The sequence below is a fragment of the Dioscorea cayenensis genome, chromosome 12 (assembly GCF_009730915.1).
Source record: "Dioscorea cayenensis subsp. rotundata cultivar TDr96_F1 chromosome 12, TDr96_F1_v2_PseudoChromosome.rev07_lg8_w22 25.fasta, whole genome shotgun sequence".
In the NCBI taxonomy this organism is placed as follows: Eukaryota; Viridiplantae; Streptophyta; class Magnoliopsida; order Dioscoreales; family Dioscoreaceae; genus Dioscorea; species Dioscorea cayenensis.
This window is the reverse complement of record NC_052482.1, coordinates 269,294-283,388: the sequence shown is the minus strand read 5'-3', so window position 1 is coordinate 283,388 and position 14,095 is coordinate 269,294. Positions and strand designations below refer to the sequence as shown.

The 14,095-nt window shown below is 41.2% G+C and overlaps 3 protein-coding genes across 4 annotated transcripts; 2 read left to right on the top strand and 1 right to left on the bottom strand.

Moving 5' to 3' along the window:
• Positions 1-501: 501 nt before the first annotated feature.
• Positions 502-3,081, top strand: LOC120273922 (tRNA pseudouridine synthase A 1). Of its 2 annotated transcripts, none has more exons than XM_039280666.1 (6): positions 502-586; positions 703-799; positions 1,783-1,922; positions 2,175-2,537; positions 2,629-2,691; positions 2,773-3,081. In XM_039280666.1, the coding sequence occupies exons 1-6, from the start codon at positions 524-526 to the stop codon at positions 3,007-3,009; spliced, it is 963 nt and encodes a 320-aa protein (XP_039136600.1). In that variant the 5' UTR covers positions 502-523; the 3' UTR covers positions 3,010-3,081. The 2 variants fall into 2 exon arrangements, with proteins under 2 accessions (XP_039136600.1, XP_039136601.1); XM_039280667.1 differs by having other exon boundaries at positions 508-586; positions 1,770-1,922.
• A 1,541-nt stretch (positions 3,082-4,622) lies between these two features.
• On the top strand, positions 4,623-5,938 carry LOC120273628 (diacylglycerol O-acyltransferase 3-like). Its single transcript, XM_039280304.1, has 2 exons — positions 4,623-5,007; positions 5,108-5,938. Exons 1-2 carry the CDS (start codon positions 4,711-4,713, stop codon positions 5,678-5,680), a joined length of 870 nt encoding a protein of 289 aa, XP_039136238.1. The 5' UTR covers positions 4,623-4,710; the 3' UTR covers positions 5,681-5,938.
• On the bottom strand, positions 5,763-13,704 carry LOC120273631. Its single transcript, XM_039280305.1, has 2 exons — positions 13,454-13,704; positions 5,763-6,217 (listed from the first exon to the last, which is right to left on the bottom strand). Exons 1-2 carry the CDS (start codon positions 13,599-13,601, stop codon positions 6,075-6,077), a joined length of 291 nt encoding a protein of 96 aa, XP_039136239.1. The 5' UTR covers positions 13,602-13,704; the 3' UTR covers positions 5,763-6,074.
• Between the last annotated feature and the right edge of the window lie 391 nt (positions 13,705-14,095).

The following is a 14,095-nucleotide window of genomic DNA, read 5'->3' as shown; positions in this document are numbered from 1 at the left end:
ACTAATAAGATTGGTCCAAGCAGCATAGTTGAGCTCATTTCTCATATTAGTATTTATATATATATATATATATTAAAAAATAAGTTACAAACTGTCTTAAAAAACCCAAAAAAAATAAAATAAGGTACAAAATCAAACAACATAAACCAATAAGATCGGTCTCAGTGGTAATTTAGATTTAAGTAATTTAAACAATTAGTTTTGAGTTTGATTTTTTCACATGTAAAAATAAAAAAATAAAAAATATAGATGTTTCCGTAATAGATTATAAAAAAAAGAACAAATGATCATATTAAAAAAAAATACATTTTTAAATAAATATAAAATTATAAAAACAACAAATCTATGATGATAAAACACTCAAAAAATAAATAAAATAAATAATAATAATAATAATAATAATAATAATATCGGATGCAAGCCCAGCCCATGGATGAGGCCCGAATCCGTTAAACTATTATCTACTCGTCCTTCTTCATCGTCTCCCAACTCTTCGATAAACCCTGCTTGAGAGAGCAAAGCCATGGGTTTTGCGGCCCTTGGCTTCTACTCTTCCACTCCTCTTCGCTCCTTCTTCAGCTCCGCAGTATAGCTCTACTTCTTCACTATCTCTTCTTGCCTCTGTCTCTATCTCTCTCTATTCCAGCTCTTGCCGATGATTTTTTGTTGTTGTTGTTGTTGTTGTTGCTATTATATTTGCAGGATGGTTTGGAGGTGGAGAACCAGCAGGACGAGCTGGTTCGCCCAAGCTTTCATAAGTGGAGGATGGTCATTGCGTATGATGGCGCTAAATTCAGAGGTTCACTCACTGAATCGCTGTTTCGGTTTTGGCTTATCATGCTTGCTAGAAATCCAAAATGTGAATGTATATTATATAGATTTCCTGCTTTTTTCTTGAGTATTACTGTTTGGATTGTTTGCAATTATTGTTGTTTGTGTTCAAGATATGATTTTTATGTTTAAATTTTATGAAGCTCTTGTGTAGTTTGTCATGCTTGATCACTGTGCCATATGTGGGAATTTTTCTTATAATTTGGGGGACAAACCATAAGAATTGTTTCATGTATCAAATTTTGAGTGTATTATTTATAGGATTGTTCTTGTTTACAGTAAGATATATGGTAGTACCTTATGCTGTGACTCTGGATCCTTTCCTCTTTAGAGCTCTGGTTTTCTAAATGTCTAAATAAACATAATATAGCAATAGCAAAGTTTCTGAATTTAATTTACTTTAGGGCATTACGGCTTGAGAAATGAGCTTGGTTACTGGAGTTCTTTGTTTTTAGACTCTAACACTGGTTTATCCATTCAGTAATTGAAAAAGAGAACAAACAAAAAAAATGTATAAGGAAACTGATGCATCAGTATTATTTGCATGAACTGTAAAGCTTGCTTTTTGACCACTTGTTGCTTGTATTCGAATGTCCTTCTTGTAATTTTATTTGTTGAATTTTGATGTGTTTTAGCCAAACTGGTTTGACATCATCAAAAGATATATTTAAAAGCAAATTATGATAATGTATGATAATGGACAGCTATCACACTAAACAGACTAAAACACACACCTTTAACCCTTGGGACTTGAATGGTTTATACAAACATGAGAGCACCCAGAAAACTTATCTAAGCTGAAAGCATCAACTGCTATTGATCATCTCAGATCAAGAAATTAAAGCTTTTACCTGGATGAATGAGCTGCATTCTTATGTTTTTCAATTTTAAATGTAATGACCATTAGTTTTTTTCTGTATTGATTCCTCAAATTTCAGAATTACATTTCAGGTTGGCAGTATCAAGAATCACCACCTACCATTCAGTGCATCATAGAAAGGGCATTGACTTGTATCACAAAGCTTGAACGCAAGGAGCTTTCTTTAGTTGGTGCAAGCAGGACTGATAGTGGTGTTCATGCCTGGGGCCAGGTCAGACTTCGTACTGGTGTTTAAGAATGTCATAGCATGATCACATTTTGTTATTGTTTGTTTGAGAGACATAAGTGAGCAATTGCTTCAGGCTTCCATCTGATGTTCTTGTGAAATTTAGCTAACTTTCCAGTTTTCTTCTTTAAAAATCCTATGGTCTTCAGAAGCTTTCACATTTAATGATAGTCTACTCTGTGAGAATCTGCTAATGACCATGAAACCAAGGTCGTGTTATTTTGCTAAAATTTTCAGGTTGCACACTTTGTTACTCCTTTCACCTATGATAGCTTGGAAAGTCTTCATGCTGCAGTTAATGGGCTTCTTCCCCGTGAAATTCGAGTAAGGGAAATCGGTCCAACATGTCCAGAATTCCATGCTCGTTTCTCCACGAAGAGCAAGATCTATCATTACAAGATATATAATAATGCGATTATGGATCCATTTCAATGCCAATATGCATATCATAGTGTTCACAAACTCAATCCTGAAGTCATGAGGGAGGCCGCATTACATTTTGTGGGCAAGCATGACTTCTCATCTTTTGCTAATGCATCACATAACGATCGATTGCCAAATCCTGTGAAAGAAATTTTCCGCTTTGATGTTGTTGAGATGGTATGACATGCAGCCTTGTAAAAGATATATTTTTAGTTCATCATATTTGTTCTACGTGGAGTTACATGGATATCTGATTCTATTATGGCAGGGACATATGCTACAGCTTGAGGTTGACGGAACTGGTTTTTTATTCAGACAAGTAAGGAACATGGTAAGTTGCAAGTATTAATTATCCAGTTTTGAACCATTGTTTCTGTTTTAATAATTTTGGCTTGTGATTTTGTTTCTGAAGGTAGCTTTGCTGTTGCAAATTGGAAGAGAAGCACTGCCTCCCGACATCATACCGGAGATTTTAGCTGCCCGGGATCGGAGGGCACTCGCAAGGTACGCTCTATCAGCACCACCTCATGGACTGTGTCTCATGTCAATCAACTATGACACTGAACTACTGAAGCTTCCTGCTGGTTCTCCAGCAATTAGTTTTGGCAGGACTCATACTGTGAGCAAATGCAAGCTTCCATTCTATTAATTCATATCTTGTGAAATTTATTACCACACATTGTCTAGCAAATTGATACATTGAATAATAATTCTAATCTGATCTCATTCATCACTAAAATTTTATCATATTGTGTTTACTGTGCATTCAGTATTTGAAGTTTGAATTTCTTTGTGCTTCAATGTGCGGTCTTATTTTATTTGATTGAAACGTCTGCAAATCAAAATGCAGTTGTTTGCATTAATTTCTGAAGAAACTGTTGATCATTGACTGATCATTTATTTGTTTCAAATCAAATCAACTTAACGTGGAAAATGAGGGGACCGACTTCTTTGAAAAAGTCATATTCCGAGTAATATTCCACCTTCAGAGGAGGACATTCCTTTCAAGCCGTCCATTGTTGATCTCATCCATTTTATTTATTGTTAATTCTTATTTTGAAATTACATTTAAACCCCTTCTTATTCATTCTATTACTCCACTTATTATCACTTATTATACAAATAAATTAAAAAATTTATCTTGTTTAGGGGTAGTTGATTTTATTGTGAAAAACGAGGGTGAGATAATTAAAAGGACTCAGGTTCTAGACTCGTCAAGTGTAAGTACGAGTTCGTAACTCAAATCTTTTGTCTCCAGTAGGATAAATTTTTTCAGTAAGTACCTAAGTTTGGTCTTATATCAGTTTGAGCACTAACTTTCAATTTGTATCAAAATGAGCATCAAACTTTAATTTCATTTCTCTGATGGGGTAATTGGAGATTTCGGGTGGATTTTTGGTGATGTGGACGCCGGAAAGCTTGTCTAGATGCCCTAGGTCCATTTCACCGACTCACCAACTCATCCTATCTGGACAAAAAAAACACTACATTAATTTACAATAACTGACGTGTACATCCTACGTGGACAAAAAAACACCACATTGGTTAAGTAGGTAAGTCAGTGACGTGGACCCAGGGCAGCCACACAAGTTTTTCGGCGTCCACGTCACCAAAAATCCACCGGAAATCCCCAATTACCCTATTGGAGAATTGAAATTAAAATTTGGTGCTCATTTTGATACAAATTGAAATACATTGCTCAAATTGATATAAGGCCAAAATTAGATGCTCACGGGAAAAATTTACCCGTCTCCAGTACAAGGTGTAGATTAGATAATTAATTTTTAATCTTTACACCCTAATGTATAATGCTTGTCATTTTTATTAAACAGAAAATTATCCAGTCTATCAAACACTAAATTTGGAGATTAATTAATGTTTTTCGTTATTTATTACCAGGTCATCTTCACTCTAATCCAAAAGGACACAAAAGAGAAAACAAATAATGTAAAGGGTGTTTTCGTCATCTAAAAAATATACGGACCACGTGTCGGGCTTGAAGCCAGCATGCGAACCAGATGTCGCTTCTATGTCCGTCCGATCATCCAAAGCAAGATCCAACGGTGCATGATTCTCGTACGAGCGTGGCGGGAGAACGGAAGGACGAAGTCTGGGCGTGGCCAACGACCAACGTCCACGAGCTCCGAACTCCAAACATAATCATTGGTCCACGTCATCCTACAACCAATAATATTACGCCACGTAATCAACCTTTTTTTCCCTTTCGTTTTGCTTATAAATTTCTTAAAAAAATTTATTCTTTCCCGCTATAGACTTCTTCTTCCCCAGAAGCAACCTCCGATTCCCTCTCTCTCTCTCTCTCTCTCACAGTCTCTCTTTCCGGCGAGATATGGAGGCCTCCGGTGCAGTTCTCCGGCAATCAACGGTGGTCACCGGTGAGGGATGGTTGTCTGGAAGGAGAGGGATGGTGAGGAAAGGAATAGTATCAGTGCCTGGTAGGAGATTTGTTGATGATGGGCATTTGAGGTACTATGTCTCTTGTGGAGGAAAGAAGAAGGATGAGAAGAAGAAGAGGGCCAAATTGGTGAAGGGATTGGAGAAGGACCTTTCAGCACTTTACTCCATTGGATTTGGAGTTGAGCATGAACATGGCTTAACAGGGGAGATCCAGAACAAGATGTTCTCTGTAAGCTATTTGAAACCATATGTTTTAATGTTAAAAATTTCCATGCAAATTCATGTAGTGTTGTATGATTGATGTGTTTGTTGTGAATTTAATGGTGTAGGAAGCGGCAGAAGTTTTGCTGAAACAATTGAAACAGTTGAGAGTTGAAGATGAGGAGATGAAGAGAAAGAGGAAAGAAGAGAAGGCTGTAAAGAAGGCTGCTAAGAAGATGATGATGATGAAGGAAAAAGAGGATGATGATAGTGAGTCTTCCTGCTCTTCTGGTTCAGATTGCTGCTCTGCAACAATGGAACTTAAAAACCTTGAGACATTGATGCCAAGAAATGAATCTAATAACAGTATCAGCAATTTGGTGATTGAGGAAAAGCAAGCAGGTCTCATGAACAAGATTGAGGTTTGTATGGGTGGTAAGTGCAAGAGGTCAGGAGCAATGCAGTTGCTGGAAGAGATTGATAAGAAGGTTGGTGTTGAAGGTGCTGTTGTTGGGTGTAAGTGCATGGGCAAGTGTAGAGATGGACCAAATGTGAGGGTCTTGAAAAAAGATGGTGGTGAAGAGGAGATTCTCAAGCAGGGGAGGAATCCTCTGTATCTTGGTGTTGGGTTGGAGGATGTGGGTGCTATTGTGTCCAACTTTTTTGTGGAGAAGAAGGATTTGGCTCTCTCATCAGCTTAAAACTAGTAGTCATTTCTTTCTCTCTGTGTGTTTGTGTGTATGTACAGAGAGTTGTTCTGTAATGTCTAGTTCTTTTTACATCAAAACAAAACTATTATTTGTTTTGTTTTGGTGTAATTCTCTCTCACATGTAAATATGTCCTCTACCTTGTCACCAAGATTGATGTAGTAAGATAGATACTTTAAATAGGTATGTAAGCTGAGATGCTATGTAACATGTTCTTTTACATACAGTTATAATACTATTCAATTGAAAAACTGATTCAGCTACAAGCTTAGATTCATTGAATTGCAAAGTGACAAAATCTTGGTTACAGAGTAACAATTACATTTTCGAGACAATAATATTATGAAGTAATCTTGGAGAAGTACTTGTATAAATGTAAGAATTGGTTCATTTGCGAAGATCATAAGCAGCTATGTTCTGGGGCTCACACTCTGGACTGAAAAGACGGACTAGCAGAGCAGCAGTAGAGCTCATTGATATTGCACCACAAGATGCCCACCTGAGACTCCTTGGAATTGTTATCCTTGGACCTGCATTTGAAGGAGATTAGATATCCGAGCTGATAGCTGTAGTGAAATAATAAGCAAGAGCTGGTTGTTCATGATTTTTCAAAAGGAAAACAAAAGAAATCAATTTAACGTGTTCAAAATCGGAAGCTTCAACTTGTACCAAAGCTAAAGATCCTTGGCATTTAGACGTTGCAGGGAAAAGGACTGACTGGTCTTGATGCACAGGAGGTTGACTCCATCAACAGGTATGGCACTGTTGTGAGAAGAAGTGTGCGCCCAAATCATGGAAGGAGACCCAACTTTTATGAAGACTATGTGATGGGATGAATACAGGATTTGTGGAATGATTAATTACTTAGTATTGATGAATGATGTAATTAGGAAAGAGAGATTAATTGAGAAGGTTGTGATATTCCTGCACAACGTTCTGGCACATCACGTGTTTGATGAAATGCCAGGTCATTAATTCGGTTATGATTCTGTAAGGATTTGCATATAAGTGGAATGAGGAATGAAAGAGAGGACATCTTTGGCCAAATTATCCTTCTTCTCTCTCGAATCTTCTTTTCTCTTCTCTTCTTCTTCTCTCTTCTTCTTCTCTCTTCCCTGGTCTGCAGGTTCTCTGCAACAATTTGGTGCTTTCATTGAATCCATGACCGACGGCATGGTGACACGCGCACGCCGCGATCGACGAGCAACTATCCTCACTGGCCGATCAGCTCGCTCGCCATGACTCGTGTTCGCGAAGATAGACTCTCTACGTTCTACAGTCCAACTCCATGCTGAATCATTCGATCTGCTGCGGAAGAGTCATTCCGAATCATTTGATTTCCTTCAGCAACTCCCTCGCTGCGCAGCAGGCGGTCATGACAGACATGATGGTGAAGCTGCAGCACCTTGACAAAGTAGCATCTCCATCGACTGCACAATTTTCATCCCCTCAGCCACCATTACTTCCACTTCCATCGCCCAGTTCTCATACTTCCATTCACCACTCTTCAGTACTATCTCCTCCATCACTCCACTCCAATTCCTCTAATGCACCTCCCCGTACACCTAAGATTGAAGTTCCCCTGTTTGCCGGCGAGCCCGATGTGCTAGGTTGGTTGTTTCAAATGAATCATTACTTCCTTTTCAACCAAATTCCAGCCGATCAACGCCTTGCCATTGCTGCGTTTTATATGATCGGTCCGCGAGGCGATGGTTTCGATGGCTCCACTCGACAGATCAACTCACCAATTGGGATGAGTTCGTCCGGAAGCTTGAATTACGTTTTGGGCCGTCCTCTTTTGTCAACCATGAGGCCTCTCTATTCAAGTCGAAGCAATCGACCACGGTCACGGCATTCCTCCGAGATTTTCGAGTGCTTGTCTACTCGAGTGACGGGATTAAGCCAACAGAGCTTGTTGAATTGTTTCCTTTCGGGGGTTGAAAGAGGAGATCCAAAGGGAGCTATATATTACGAAACCCGACAACCTTCATGACGCGGTGGGGATGGCTAAGCTTGTTGAAGATAAAATCCTGGCTGAGCGATCCACCTTCACTCGATCACCTTTTCCTCGATCGATAGCGCCGATTGCGCCTCAACGAATCCCGAGCCGGGCCTCATTACCAATCAGCGACTCACTCCAACCGAGATGGTCTGCTCGACGAGAGAAGGGGCCTTTGCTTCAATTGCGACTCCAAGTTTACACCGGTCACAAATGCAAGCCCGCTCTTTTCCTCCGCTTAATGGTGGATCGGGGATGAGGTGATACCGCCAGAGGAGGAACCGCCACCGGTGACCTTTCCGTTGTTAGAGGAAGCGTCTCCAACGACCACACCTTCTTTGGATGATCCTTGCATATCCTTCCATGCTCTGATGGGAAGGATGGTTCCGTCGACCTTGAAGCTCGCCGGCACCATTAACGGTCAAGAGGTGATCGTACTCGTGGATGGGGGCTCGACTAATAATTTTATTCAGTCGCGTCTGGCCGCACATCTAAATTTGACCGTGCAGCCGTCAACCCACATGCGAGTCACCGTCGGCAATGGCGACGCGCTCTCTTGTGGAGGGGAGTGCTCAGCAGTCAAGCTTAAGCTGGGAGACGTAATCTTCCCCGTTGATTTGCTCTTGTTGCCAATCTACGGTGCGGATGTGGTCTTAGGAGTTCAATGGATGAGGCAATTGGGTCCGGTTTTATTTGATTATGGTGCACTTTGGATGGAGTTTACATATGAGAGTAAAAGGATCAGACTCCACGGGCTGAACCAATCTCAATATAATGGAGCACGACCAACTTCAATTCGTAGGTCGGGTGCGGGGGGAGCTCAATTTTATCACCTCAAGGTCGAATCAGTTTGTTTGAGTCCAAATCCTTCAATTGGACCCGCAGCACCAGTCATCTTCTCCAACAGAATATCAGAGTTACTCTCCCAGTATGAAGACATCTTCAAAACCCCGTCAGGGTTACCACCAGTGCGAATTCAAGACCATAGAATTCCATTGATTCCAGGTGCTGCACCGGTGAACGTCCGACCCTACCGTTACCCTCATTTCCAGAAGTCGGAGATTGAGAAATTGGTGGGCGTAGATGCTCGTGGAGGGCATAATTGGCGAGTACGAGCCCTTTTTTTCTTCTCCAAAGACTTCTAGTGAAGAAGAAAGATGGCACTTGGAGGTTTTGTGTGGACTACCGAGCCTTGAATGCCGTCACGGTGAAGGGACCGGGTTCCCCGATCCCAACAGCTGAGGAGTCGTTTCGACTGAATCGGGTCGGGCGCCCGAGTCTTTTTCGAGCTAGATCTTCGCTGGCTATCACCAAAGTTAGAATTCACCCAGTGACATCGAGAAGACGGCATTCAGACACACGAAGGGCATTATGAATTTCTCGTGATGCCGTTCGGCCTCTCCAATGCACCCTCGACATTCCAGTCTCTCATGAACTCTACTTTCCGGCAAGTATTGCGTAAATTTGTGCTCATTTTCTTCGATGACATTCTTGTTTATAGTTCAGATTGGGAGTCACATCTGTCACATTTACAAGATGTATTTACTCGCCTCCGGACTCACTCGCTCCGGACTCACTCGCTGTTTGCAAAGATATCCAAATGTGAATTTGGATGTACTTCAGTGGGTTATTTGGGCCATGTAATTTCAGGTGAAGGAGTAGCTGTTGATCCAAACAAGATCCAAGCAATCAGAGAATGGCCAATTCCACACTCTGTTAAGGCTCTAAGAGGTTTTCTTGGCTTATGCGGGTATTATCGAAGGTTTGTGCGACATTATTCTACATTGGCAGCTCCATTAACATCGCTCCTCCGGAAAGACGCCTTCGTTTGGACGCCCGCAGCCACTGAAGCCTTCAGGAGTTTGCAAGAATCTCTAATGCGAACCCCGGTACTCTAACCGCTCGATTTCTCTGCACTATTTGTGATTCGGGATCGACGATCTCGGTGTGGGGAATTGGCGCGGTCTTGTTACAAAATGGGCATCCATTGGCTTATTTCAGCAAACAGCTCAATGGCCGGCAGCAAGCAGCATCTACATATGCTCGAGAGATGATGGCAATCACCGAGGCTGTCAAGAAATGGCGCCAGTACTTGTTGGGGCGCCGTTTCACAGTTCAAACTGATCATCAAAGTCTTCGCGCCTTATTACACCAAACTATTCAAACGCCAGAGCAACAGAAGTGGCTCTACAAATTGGTTGGGTATGACTTTGATATAGAGTATAAACCCGGTGTGCTCAACGGCCCGGCGGATGCCTTGTCAAGACTGAACAGAGTATCATGCAGTGCCCTGTTCGCCGAGTCGCGACCACAACCAGTTTTGTGGGAGGTGATTCGTGCAACTTACAAAGCACATCCTGAGACACTACAACTGATTACAGAAGTTTCCAACGACCCGGGAAATCACACTGAATTTACAGTTCGTGATGGCGTGCTCTTCTTTAAAGGGAAAATATGGATTCCAGAAAATTCAGCATTACAACCCCTTTTGTTGGCAGAATTCCACACAACTCCTACAGGGGGACATGCGGGAGTGAGCCGGACTTTGGCGCGTATTGCCAGCAATTTCTTCTGGCCAGCGCTGCGAAGATCGGTACAAGATTATGTTTCTCAATGCTCCATTTGCCAGAGTATCAAGCCATTCAATCGAGCACCCCAAGGATTGCTTCAACCATTGCCGATTCCGGGCAAGATTTGGCACTCCATATCGATGGACTTCATCATAGGGCTGCCGCCGTCCAACGGAAAAACGACTATAATGGTCGTAGTTGATCGCTTGTCCAAGCATGCTCACTTCTCGGCATTGGGGTCTTCATTCACTGCCATTCAGGTAGCTGAGATTATGCTTAGAGACGTGATCAAATTACACGGGGTTCCGGCACAGATTGTCTCCGACCGAGATCCAGTGTTTATGTCAGGATTCTGGCAAGAGTTATTCCGCCTTCAAGGCACTTTGCTCGCCACCAGTAGTGCTTACCACCCTCAAACAGACGGCCAAACAGAGGTTCTCAATAGGTACTTGGAGGACTATTTGCGAAGCTTTGTCGGCGATAACCCCGCAGATGGTCTCGATACTTGCCATGGGCGGAATGGCACTACAATACCGCGTGGCATTCGGCAATTAAGATGTCGCCTTTTGAAGCTGTGTTTGGGCAGGGCACCTCCGCTCACTAGTCGATCACTGGCCGGTTCGTCATCCGTGGCGCTAGTGGATGAGATTCGAAAGATCGCTCCCGACTTTTGGTCTCTCTTCGAGAATCTACGGATAGGCTCAGAGATCGAATGCGTAATCAAGCAAATTCGAGGAGAACAGATGTTCAATTCAATCCAGTGACTGGGTTTGGCTTAAACTACTGACCCATATAGGCAGTCATCATGGCGCGAAGATCATCTTTTAAACTCTCGCTACGCTTTCTTTGGGCCTTTTCAAATTCAGGAAAGGGTGGGTGCGGTGGCTTATAGACTTAAACTACCGAGACTCCGCTAAGATACATGATGTATTTCACGTGTCGAAGCTCAAACTTTTCAAAAGGCTGCTCCACCGAGGTGACAGGTGGATTACCCGGAGAATTTATAAATCAAGCATCCACTATTGGAGCCAAGTCAATACTCAAACATCGGGAGGTGATTAAAGGAGGGAAAGTGTTTGCAGAGATATTAGTTCAATGGAAGGATCAGGCTATTGAGGATGCAACTTGGGAGGATGTGGTTGCTTTTACAAAGACTTTTCCAGAATTTGCCCTTGAGGACAAGGACAATTCAAAGGGAGGGAAATTGATGCACGGGAGGTTGACTCCATCAACGGTATGGCATCTGCTGTGAGAAGAAGTGTGCGCCCAAATCATGGAAGGAGACCCAACTTTTTATGAAGACTATGTGATGGGATGAATACGAGATTTGTGGAATGATTAATTACTTAGTATTGATGAATGATGTAATTAGGGAAAGAGAGATTAATTGAGAAGGTTGTGATATTCCCCGCACAGCGTTACGGCACATCACGTGTTTGATGAAATGCAAGGTCATTAATTCGGTTATGATTCTGTAAGGATTTGCATATAAGTGGAATGAGGAATGAAAGAGAGGACATCTTTGGCACTGTTGTGAGAAGAAGTGTGCGCCCAAATCATGGAAGGAGACCCAACTTTTATGAAGACTATGTGATGGGATGAATACAGGATTTGTGGAATGATTAATTACTTAGTATTGATGAATGATGTAATTAGGAAAGAGAGATTAATTGAGAAGGTTGTGATATTCCTGCACAACGTTCTGGCACATCACGTGTTTGATGAAATGCCAGGTCATTAATTCGGTTATGATTCTGTAAGGATTTGCATATAAGTGGAATGAGGAATGAAAGAGAGGACATCTTTGGCCAAATTATCCTTCTTCTCTCTCGAATCTTCTTTTCTCTTCTCTTCTTCTTCTCTCTTCTTCTTCTCTCTTCCCTGGTCTGCAGGTTCTCTGCAACAGGTCTTCAAGTCAAGAGCTCCCACTAACATACTAAAATCATGTTCTTTGGTGTTTTGACTTGATCATTGTTGACCAAGTCATACACCAAGGGAATTTATGATGTACCAGGTTGGAAAGGGTTTCATATTGGGTTTTGTTCACTGTTCTTTGTCATGAGTTTAACTAGTTGCAAATTTATTCAGTGGACATATTGGGTTTTGTTCACTGTTCATTGTCATTACTTTCAGCTTAACAGTTAGCTCGTGCATGGAAATCATCTACAAAAAATTTTGAAGCAGAATATCAGAGGACATACTCTAAGCCCAGTTATAATTCAAAGTAATTCTAGATTAGAATCACAGCTTCAAACTAAAACTCAATCCATCACTAAATTAAAGAAAGCAATACTGCCTGCGTGTCCTTTTCAGTGGCTTCAATGAACAGAACATGCACATCCACAAGGTCCAAGAAGCAAAATAATTATAGAAAGATTGAGTAAAAGGATAGAGCCACTGACTGCAGCTAAAAATTCTTTTCTGCTCATAGTTTGCACAACAAAGATCGAGGAAAGATATCAGGTCAACATTGGGGAACATCTCATTAGGATGATTAGAAAAACTTAGGAAGAAAGTCAGTGGGTTGACATGGACAAGATCTCATTTGAATCAGAGAAATACTTAGTCAGAAGGAAATACAGCAAAGTTACAACTCCTCCACCCTCTCTAGTTTCATGTTCCTTTTCAAAGATTAGTATAGAAATCTATTATGCTACAATAATAAATTTAATAAAACCAAACAAAGCTAGAGTTTCATAGAATTTATATGCATCTCTCAAAGTCTCAACAGACTTGAAATCCCTCTGTAATGTAAATTCAAGACAATCAATCCATACTAATCTTTCAAAAATAAAGTCATTGATGTGATTATTCACTAACTAAGCAGAACAGGACTGAAGAAGTTTGAGAGTATTGCTTTGACAGAACCCATAGATAGGAACACTTGTCTCCATTGCCGCAAATTGACGCATTTTCTTAGAACATAATGCACAAATTGTACATTTAATGAGAACTTCTAACACAAAAAAAACACTGATTAGCTTATCTGTTTTTGCATCAATGGCAAATACCAAGCCTAAAATTCAACCTAACTTGTACTCCAGAGAGAGAAAAAAAAAGATTGAATTTTTCTCATCTTCAAGACCTTGAAATAATCAGAAACATATGAAAAGAAACAACTTTGCATGAAATGAAACAACACAAAAAACAATAAATGGGAGATTCAATCGAGAAGAAGAAGAAGAAGAAGAGCAGACCATAGTGAAGGCGACAGAGGATCCAGAAGGAAAGGCCGCCCCAGACGCTAGAGATTCCGGCGGTGTGCCTCATCAATCTAGTGCACGGCTTCGCATCCGACCGCATCAGCTCGCCGTCCGACCACCCCAATGCCCTCCTCAGCGCCATCACTATCCCTCTCCCTCCCTCTTTGTCGACACTCTAGGGTTGTGCTACCACAAGAGAGATGCCAGGGTTTTGGCGAAGTTCTAGGGATTCCAAAGCGGGGAGGGGACCGTGATGATCTTTGATACACGAAGCACGGTTTTTCGTCCGACTAGATTTATGTCCATTGGATCTTAATCCAACAAACACGAAAAATTGGACTTTTGGGAATGTATATATTCTCGTGAAATGTGTGGCATCAAATAAATGTGAACTTTAAAATATTAAAAAAAATTTTAGGGAAAAATACTGTTCACCCCTCGTAATTTTCAAAACTTCCCAAAAACCCCCTCCTACTTTTACACACCCCGGACACCCCTTCCGTTAGTGTTTAACTTCCCTTTTACCCCCTACCGTTCACTTCAAATGGGTTCATGTTGTGAAATCTCATTTTTGGCCTTGAAAATGGTGGGAAAGGAAAGCGCCAAATCACATCAACAGAAAATAAATCGGTTTCT

Bases quoted from the DNA above. Each gene is read 5' to 3' on its own strand.
- LOC120273922 (XM_039280666.1), top strand. From the start codon at position 524: ATGGGTTTTGCGGCCCTTGGCTTCTACTCTTCCACTCCTCTTCGCTCC. The intron at 1,923-2,174 runs GTCAGACTTCGT...TAAAATTTTCAG, and splicing joins GTGTTCATGCCTGGGGCCAG to GTTGCACACTTTGTTACTCC. The intron at 2,538-2,628 runs GTATGACATGCA...CTATTATGGCAG, and splicing joins GCTTTGATGTTGTTGAGATG to GGACATATGCTACAGCTTGA.
- LOC120273628 (XM_039280304.1), top strand. From the start codon at position 4,711: ATGGAGGCCTCCGGTGCAGTTCTCCGGCAATCAACGGTGGTCACCGGT. The intron at 5,008-5,107 runs GTAAGCTATTTG...TTAATGGTGTAG, and splicing joins TCCAGAACAAGATGTTCTCT to GAAGCGGCAGAAGTTTTGCT.
- LOC120273631 (XM_039280305.1), bottom strand. From the start codon at position 13,601: ATGGCGCTGAGGAGGGCATTGGGGTGGTCGGACGGCGAGCTGATGCGG. The intron at 6,218-13,453 runs GTCTGCTCTTCT...CTTCAAATGCAG, and splicing joins CCTCTGTCGCCTTCACTATG to GTCCAAGGATAACAATTCCA.